Source organism: Chiloscyllium plagiosum, chromosome 5 (genome assembly GCF_004010195.1).
Source record: "Chiloscyllium plagiosum isolate BGI_BamShark_2017 chromosome 5, ASM401019v2, whole genome shotgun sequence".
Lineage (NCBI taxonomy): Eukaryota > Metazoa > Chordata > Chondrichthyes > Orectolobiformes > Hemiscylliidae > Chiloscyllium > Chiloscyllium plagiosum.
The window spans coordinates 115,445,659-115,454,829 of NC_057714.1; the positions used below are offsets into that span (position 1 = coordinate 115,445,659).

Genomic DNA, 9,171 nt, shown 5'->3' on the forward strand with positions numbered 1-9,171 from the left:
GCCCTCCACTGGGGGTCCCCACCGCCCGGTGGCAAATGGGCACGCCAAGGCGTGTCCGGACGGTGGGTGAGGGAGAAGAGGTGGACGGTGTGCAGCAGCAGTCTGTACAGGGCTCTCCTGTTCACCTCCCTAAACGAAACAAAGTTAAAATTTCGGAGGCGGCTCAGGTTGTGGGGCACAGGCTCCCGCGGGAAGTACGGGACCTTGGGGCCAATGTGAAATTCCGTCCGGGCTGGGGTGAGCACAGACGGGATCCCACCGCACACCTGAGCGTCCTCCAACTGGTGCACTACGTCGGGTCCGAGCACCGCCGTTTTAAGGCGTTGGATGGCGGTGGCCACATACCGGACGTCTACCGCTGCCCTGCTCGCTATGTCCTGCGGCCGAGTCCAGCCCAGGCCCCCGGCACCCAGCACGTCCCCAACTCTGGTCACCCTCGCCGCCATGGCTCTCCCCTCCGACAGCTGCTCGAACCTGTGAGTACGGAGGCGCGGATTCCTGAGCAACAGCTCCCTGATGACGGCCGCTACTCCAGCCGGAGGGTAGGCGCGACGCGATTCGACCATGTTCCAGACAGTGATCAGGTCCTGGTAAAAGACAGGCAGCGTCTTGAGGGCGACCTCCAAACTGTCACGGTCGACGAACAGGAGCTGCGGGTCGTAGTTGAGGTTACGCACCTGGCGGAAAAAATACGTGGCCAGGGCGCACCACCTAGGAGGAGGCTCGACGTCAAGGTATCGCCACAAGGTCTGAAGGCAGAACGTCGCGACCTGGGTGCGGACGCACACCAGCGACTGACCGCCCTCCTCAATAGGGAGACTCAGAACCTGCGCAGCGACCCAGTGCATCTTTTTGTCCCACAAGAAGTCGCCCAACGTTCTCTGGATGTCAGCGACAAAGCCAGGAGGAGGGACCAAAGTGACCAGCCGGTACCACAGCATGGCGGCCACCAGCTGGTTTTATGACCAGCACTCGACTCCTGTAAGATAGCACTCAGAGCAGTCCTGTCCAGCGGCCTAGGCGAGCCGAGACTTTGGCCTCCAGCTCCTGCCAGTTGGCCGGCCAGGATTCCTCAGCCGGGCTGAGGTCGACCCCCCCCCAGGTAGAGGAGATGGGTGGTATTCCAGCTGAACCCCAGTAACTCCTCCGGCAGAGAGTCCACCCGCCACGGGCCGACCAGTAGTCGGGAACATTTGGCCCAGTTGATCCTGGCGGAAGACGCTGCCGAGTACACGGCCTGGCACTCGCGCATCCTCCCCAGGTCAGCCGGGTTGGTGAAAGTGAGGAGCACATCGTCGGCGTAGGTCGAGAGGACCACCCCCGCGCCCGCGCCGCGCAGAACCAGCCCCGACAACCTCCTCCGCAAGAGGCGCAGGAAAGGCTCCACGCACAGGGAATACAGCTGGCCGGACAGGGGGCAGCCTTGACGCACTCCTCTCCCGAAGCAAAGGGGCGCCGTCAGGGACCCGTTAACTTTAACCAGACACTCTGCGGCGGCGTACAAAAGTCGGATCCGGGTGATGAACTGCGTCCCGAACCCGAATGCCCGCAGAGTCCCGAGCAGGTACTCGTGATCGACCCTGTCGAATGCCTTCTCCTGGTCGAGAGACAGGAAGGCGCTCGGCAGACCAGCCCGTCGACAGAAATGGATCAGGTCCCGGACCAGGTGGACGTTGTCGTGTATCCTTCTGGCCCGGGACCGTGTAGGACTGGTCTGGGTGAATCATGAGGGCCAGCACGGAGGCCAGGCGAGAAGACAACACCCTGGCGAAGATTTTGTAGTCCGTGCTGAGGAGGGAGACTGGACGCCAGTTCTTTAAGGAATGAAAGTCCCCCTTCTTTGGCAGCAGGACGATGACCGCCCTGCGCCAAGAAAGGGGCAGTCCTCCGGCATTTAGACACTCCCCCAGGACCTGTGCGTAGTCGCTCCCCAGGACGTCCCAGAACGCCCTGAAGAACTCCACAGTCAGCCCGTCCAGCCCCGGGGTTTTGCCCCTCGAGAGCCGGTCGAGGGCGCCGGTCAGCTCCTCTAAGGTGACAGGAGCGTCGAGCCTTCCAGCGTTCTCCGGGCTGAGCTGCGGCAGGTCCTTCCACAGAACTCTGCAAGCAACCTCGCTGGATGGATCCGGAGAGAACAGGGCCGTGTAATAGTTTCGGACGTGGGCCCTGATCCCCTCCAGATCCAAGACGAGGGACCCGTCGTCAGCCAGCAGCACAAGGAGCTCCTGGCGGATGCCACGCCTTTTTTCCAGCGAGTAGAAGAAGGGGGAGCCGCAGTCCAGGTCCTGGAGGAGCTGGATCCGCGACCTCACATACGCGCCCCGAGCCCCGACGAGCTGCAGGTCCCGGAGCGCGGCCTTCTTCTCTTCGTAAGCCCCGTGCAGGGCCGGGTCCGCGTCGGGCTGACCGAGGCGTGACTCCAGGTCGAGCATCTCCCTCTCCAACTCCCCGATCCTGGATTTCCACCTCTTCGTCGACCCCCTCGCGTACTCCTGACAGAAGACACGGACGTGAGCCTTGCCCACGTCCCACCATAGCCTCAGGGAAGGGAAGCTTCCCCACTTCCTTCTCCAGCCGGCCCAGAAACGACGAAACGAGTCCCGGAACCGCTCGTCCTCCTCCAGCAGCAGGTTGTTAAAGTGCCAGTACGCGGAGCCCAGCCTGGCGCCGAACGGAAGGTGTTCTGCCCACACCAGGTGATGGTCCGTGCACGACACCTGCTGCGTGGAGGCCTTCGGAAAACAGGAGGTGTACGCCCGCGAAACGTACAGGCGGTCGATTCTGGACGCTCCGACCCCAGGCCTCACGAAGTGAAGACGATGGAGTCGGGATGGAGATTCCGCCAGACGTCCACCAGTTAGAAGGACTTGACCAAGTCCCCCAACCTCCACTCCGACACCCAAACAGTGCGGGCACCGCCGTGGTCCCTGCCCTCGAGGACGCAGTTAAAATCTCCCCCGAGGACGACGCACTGGCTCTCATCAATGGAAGCGAGATGAGCGGACATTTCTCTGAAGAAGCTCGCTTGCCTCGGCACAGCCAGGGGAGCGGAGACGTTCACCAAGTGAAGCACCGTGCCCCCCAGCCGAACCGTCAGGTGAAGCAAACGGCCTGGCACGGGCTCCCTGACCCCCAAGATCACCGGCTGAAAATGCGATGCCAACAGGATAGCCACCCCGCCAGATCTGCGGGTGAGGTGACTCATGTAGACCCCCCCCTCGCCACTCCAGGAGCCGGGGGCTTCGTCTCCGGGGTAGTGTGGGTTTCTTGCAGGAAGCACAACGCATACCTCCCGTCCCGAAGGACCGAGAGGGTCTGGAATCTGCGCTGTGACTCCCTGCTGCCGATGATGTTGAGGCTGGCTATAGTCGTCTCCATGTCGGAAGTGTTGTGCAACCACCACCGGTACAGTTAAAAACCGATGTACACATTTACTGGGAGGACAGGGGAGGGGCACAGAAGCCCCTCGCCCTCACCAGGAGTGCCCCCAGGAAGTTCCTGACACGCTTTCTCTCATTCATGTCGAGCCCAGGCGCCTGGCAAGTAGCGTGGACCGCCCAGTAAACTCTCTTGAATGAGCTCCAGCGGTCGAGCGCCAGTTGGGCTCTATCCCGGCGACTCCGAGTTTTCTCGAGGGGGATGAGGGGGAGATCGGTGGGGGTTACCTGGGACTCAAAAATGTCGCTGCAGACAGACTCCGTGTCATCACCGGTGTCCGCCACCGATCCCGAACCCTCCTCCGGGAGGTCGCCCTCGGTCACCGGCCCCTCCCCCACCGAGAGGATGGGGGCTGGTCCGGCGCCGCCAACTGGCCGCAAACCCCCGGTGACCCCACCCCCAGGGTCACCGGCGGTACCTTCCTCGGCGCACCTCTTCCCAGAATGCCCCAAATTCGGGTCGTCAGAGGCTCGGGGCCCCGCTCGTCTCCCGACACCGGGACACCCGGCTCCTCGGGGAAAAGGTCCTCCCCCAGGGCCAAGGCCCCCGGAAAAACAGTCTGGGAGGGAGGAGGGAGGAGCGAGGATACACCTTGCTCCCCTCCGCCTCTCGACGACCCAGCAGAGGGTTCTCTGTTGTGGCCCGCACCACGGCCTGTGTGGTTATTAAAGTCCTCCCCAGGGGCCAGAGGAGGTGAGGCAGCAGAAGGTTCTGCTGTAGCCCCTGGGGATTCAGGCAGCGGTGTAGGACAGACAAGAGGCACCGTAGGCTCAACCCCCCTGGAGAGGGACAACGCCACTAGCACACTCTGGGACACCTCTTCCCCAGAAAGACAGGGGGGAGTTTATGGGCCTTCCCCTCCCCACCTGCCTTGGTGGTCATGGGGCCTGTGGACCCGCCCCAGCTTTTCCCAGAATACAATTGGCTGGGGAAAGGCAGGGGGGCGTGGCCATACAATTGGCTGGGGAAAGGCAGGGGGGCGTGGCCAGAGTGGGGAGGGTCAGCATGTCACTTCCTGCCCTGCCCCTGGTTTATCAGGTGGTGGGGAAGAGGGGCCCAGTTCCCTCTCTGAAACCCGGAGACATGGTTGCTGCAAGAGGTGAGGCAGCGGTGGTTCCCCCAGGTTAGTGCCAGGGTGTGGCTGGGCTTGGGCTCAGAGGTCCCTGGGCCAGGTGTTGTGGTACCAGTGGCAGGCGTTGAAGCCCCAGGGATTTCTGTAACGGAGTGAGGGTTGGGTGTGGGGTCAGTGGGTTCAGCGGGGCTTGGGTCAGGTACGGGTTTGGGGGTCGGGGTTCCTGTGCCGGGGCGATGCTGGCACGGACACGGCAGTATTGTTGTGCCAGGGTGGGGCAGGTCATGGGCTAGTCGTAGGGGAAGGGGATAGGAATAGGATGGTCTCCCCATGGGTGGGCCTGGCGCGTTGCGTCTTCCTTAGCGCCTTCCGACCGGGCTGGACGCCACCCCCCCCCCCCCGGCCCCCCCTCCCTGCCAGAGGCTGAGGCATTGGAAGCCTCTTGCTCAGCCCCTTCTACTGGGGCTTGTGGTGTTGACCTCGGGTTAGGGGGAGTGGGTGCAGCGGCACCACCCTCAGCCGTTAGTGTAGGCTGGGCAGCCTTCTGGGTGGGGCAGTTTTTTCTAATATGCCCCACCTCACGGCACAGGTGGCACCGCACGCCATCCACCGTCCAGAAGACGCGGTAGGCCGCGCCCTCATGGAGGAGGGTAAAAGAGCCCTCAGTGACCAGCTCCTGGGCCAGGCAAATAAACACCTGGTGTCGAAAGGAGTATACGTGCCGGAGGGCAGGGTCCTTGAGACCGAGCAGGAGCGGTTGGACACCTGACCGGATCTCCCCCAAGGTGTTGAGGTGGGGAAGAAGTAGCTCACTGGCAATGAATGGCGGAACGTTGGAGATCACCACCCTCTGGGCCATGACCTCTAAAAGTTGACAGGCAGATGTGTCCCGCCCACAGTGAGCCCCCTCTCCATGGCCAGGTGGACCACCTGCTCGGTCCTCAGGAAAAAGACAGCCTTCCCGTACATCCGGGCCGCAGCGACAATGGCCAGTGGGCCGACCACACTAGCCAGGGCCTTGCTGCAGGCCTCGATGGTCATGTTGGGGTGGGGATAAGACCTCACTTTCTCCTCGATAGGCCTTGACCCCCAGGCGTTTAGTCAGGTGCCTGAAGGGGGTCGGGGTTGCAGCCGGGGTGTTGGAGCAGCCGCCCCTAAGGCAGCGGCTACACTGGTGTAGGTGTGGCTGGGCCCTGCAAGTTTGGGACTAGCCATACTGTGCTGCTGAATGTCGGTAGGCCCAGGAACCAGCTGTGTGTGTTGAGGCAGGCCTTAGGTTGCAGCAGTGGTGGAGGTCTTGGGGAGGGTCCCAAGGCGAGTCCCAGGCAACAGCGGTGGAGGTCCTGGGGAAGGGCCCAAAGCGAGTCCCAGGCAGCAATGGTGGAGACCGGCCTCCGGCAACAGCAGCGGTGGAGGCAGGCCTCAGGCGAGTCCCAGGGTAGGCCCTTGGTCGCAGTGGTGGGGGCAAACCTGTTGGGGAGGGTCCCCAAGGCAAGTCCCAAGCAGCCCCAAAATGTAGTCCCAGGCAGCAGTGGTGGGGGTGGGCCTCTAGCAGTAGCAGTGGTGGAGGTCCTGGGAGGGACCAAAGGGGAGTTCCAGGCAGCAGCAGTGAGGCAGGCCCCAAGCAGTAGCAGCTGAGGCAGGTCTGGGTGGGGTCCCAGAGACCAGCAGTGGGAGTGGGCCCCAGGTAAGCAGCAACACTCCCTTGACCTGGATGAGGCCCAGGACTCAAAGCTTCTGCCTCTGCCTCCTCCTTCCTCTTCCTCTCAGAATGTGGGGCAGCTGGTCCAGGGACAGTCTCCTTCCTCTCAGACACAGTCAAGGAGGAGAGTCCTTGCACACACACTGATCAAGCTCTGAGTGTCAGGATGTCTGACACTCCTTTTTTTTATTGTGAACAAACCTCTGACACTCCCGTTTATTTTTTTTTTCCCTAAGCACTGACACTTTTTTAAAACCCCCACACTACTGCTTAACTGCGGTAGTGCTTATTTTTTCCCCAGCACCCATGTGTGTGTGCAGGTGTGAGACAGTGAGATACAAGGTGTACAAATCTTTATTCAATTTCCACCAACAGGAAGAAAGGAAACACCCGAGTGGCCAGTGACAAAACACTCCTGTTTATTTTATTTTTTAAATTTGTTTTTCCTTTTATTAAACAAATTACAAAACAGTTTACCAAAAACAGTTCACATTTACAGCTGTACGCAAGAGACAGCAATTTTACAAGGGATAGAAGCAGCAAAGCTAGGCCCCAAACCTTACCGTTCAACTAGTTTACAGAGAGACGAGGACAAACCTCAAATCCCAGTTCCACATATGACAAGACAGTGACAATGACACTTGTACATTAGACAATACTGTTACATACAAAAGTGCAGACAATACGCACCCAGCAAGCCCCCGTCCCTCCCACCTTCCAGCCACTCTAAGGCAGCCCGCCCCTACCCACCTCCGGCTCTTGGTCCACCCCATGCCCCTTGCAGTTCTCAGTCCGCCCTGACACACCTTTCGACCACCTCTGGGGCAGCCCGCCCCGGTACCCGCCTGGGGTGACAGCGCTGAGGACGGCTACCCACCTTCTGGCTCTCGGTCTGCCCCTACGTACCATTGGGCTCTCACCCACCCCGATGCGCCATCCGGCCAGTGGGCTATCCTGGCACACCTTTCGACCACCTCTAGGGCAGCCCGTCCCTACAGTCCTGTTTTTTTTAAACATACTGACTATAACACCAGCCAGCACAGAGTCAGTCCCCTAAACATAAGACAATACTGTTACATACAAAAGTGCAGACAATACAGACCCAGCAAGTCCCCGCCCCTCCCACCTTCCAACCACTCTAAGGCAGCCCGCCCCTACCCACCTTCTGGTTCTCTGTCCACCCCATGCCCCTTCCAGTTCTCGGTCCGCCCTGACACCTTTTGACCACCTCTAGAACAGCCCGCCCCGGTACCTGCCCGGGGTGACAGCGGTCAGGATGGCCTACCCACCTTCCAGCTCTGTCTGCCCCTACGTACCATTGGGCTCTCACCCACACCGTTGTGCCTCCGACCAGTGGGCTATCCTGGCACAACTGTCGGCCACCTCTAGGACAGCCCGTCCCCTTCCCTGGGACGTCAGCGTGTAGGGTAGCCCACAAGCCTTCCGGATCTCAGCCCACCCCTATGCGCCTTCTGGCTCTCGGCTGCTCTGACACCTTTCGACCACCTCTAGGGCAGCCTGTCCCGATTACCCCTTATCGGGACGTCAGCGCTCAGAACGGCCTACCCACCATCTGGCTCTCAGGGCAACTGGCATCAGGGTGGCCTGCCCACCCTCCGGCTTTCGGGACAGGCTACCAACCTTCAGATTCACGGGATGGCCTACTCACCCTCCGGCTCTCGGGGTGACAGCTTTCAGGACGACCCACGAGCCTCCCAGCTCACAGCAAGGCCTGCCAGACCCAGGGACACGCAAGACAGTGCGGGCGACAGACCCAGGAAACACCACAATACAGTTAGTTACCAAAAAACAGAGTCCTTTCTGGTACACAGTCCAAATCTATACAGTCTTCAAGATATGGAATCCATTTCCAGGAGGAGTCCACTCCAGTGAACAATGTACAATGTCAGAATTAGAGTCCGCTCCAAACTGCAGAGTGTATTGCTAAAGACAGTCCGCAACCAAGGGCAGAGTCCACTCCTGGAGGCAGCAAATGCACACCCCACAGCACACAGGTGTTCTGTCTCGATGGAGTCCTGGTCCAGCCTTAGAGCCAGGCCCACTCACAGGAACACAGTAAATGGTACAGGTGCAGTTAACTCACAGGGGTTTGATCCACTCCTGAAGGAAAGGTCTCCCAAACTCCAGGATACAGCAACTGCTCACCTCCCAGCGCGCACACAGGTGTTCAATCTTCAGAGGCCCAGTCCCAGGACTAGGCCTCCCCACAGGAACAGCTCCTCTGGTAAAATGTATGTCTTCCACAGGGCTCAGTCCAAACACCAATAAAAAGTGAAAACACATACAAAAAACAAAGAAAACTACAGTCCAAGGGCTAAGCCCTACCACAAAATTAACATTGTCCTTTTCTCAGAAAGAGAAAAGAGTAACACACAGGCTGTAACCAGCCAGCGAAACAACACTCCCCTAATGAGAACTGAGTTACACCTGAAACACATTGTTAAACTTTTGAGGTACAATCAGTCCTCACTAAAAAGAATGTCAGTTAACAAACTGGCTAAATAATTCAGCCAGTTCAGAAATCAGGTTACCCCCTCCAAAAAAAATAGAAGCAGAAACTAACAGTAACATACTGACTATAGCACCAGCCAGCCCAGAGTCAGTCCCCTAAACTGAGGAGACCTCTGAATCTCCTGGTTATATATATTTTATTAAACAAATTACAAAAACAGTTTACAACAAACAGTTACATTTACAGCTGCATACAAGAGACAGCAATTTTACAAGGGACAGGAGCAGCAAAGGTACTTCAACCCCAAGCATCAATGTGGACTTCAACAGTTTCCTCATTGCCCCTACCCCCACCTCACCCTAGTTCCAAACTTCCAGCTTAGCACTGTCCCCATGACTTGTCCGGACTTGTCCTACCTGCCTATCTCCTTTTCCACCTATCCACTCCACCCTCTCCTCCCTGACCTATCACCTTCATCCCCTCCCC

The 9,171-nt window shown here is 59.2% G+C and overlaps 1 protein-coding gene across 1 annotated transcript in view; it reads left to right on the forward strand.

Moving 5' to 3' along the window:
• The first annotated feature begins 4,503 nt into the window (after positions 1-4,503).
• plcd1a (phospholipase C, delta 1a) overlaps positions 4,504-9,171 on the forward strand; it is a 95,173-nt gene continuing 90,505 nt past the window's right edge. Inside the window, exon 1 of the mRNA XM_043690855.1 lies at positions 4,504-4,561. Within this exon, the coding sequence (XP_043546790.1) occupies positions 4,522-4,561 (40 nt within the window). The 5' untranslated portion in view covers positions 4,504-4,521. The remainder of the gene's footprint in view (positions 4,562-9,171) is intronic.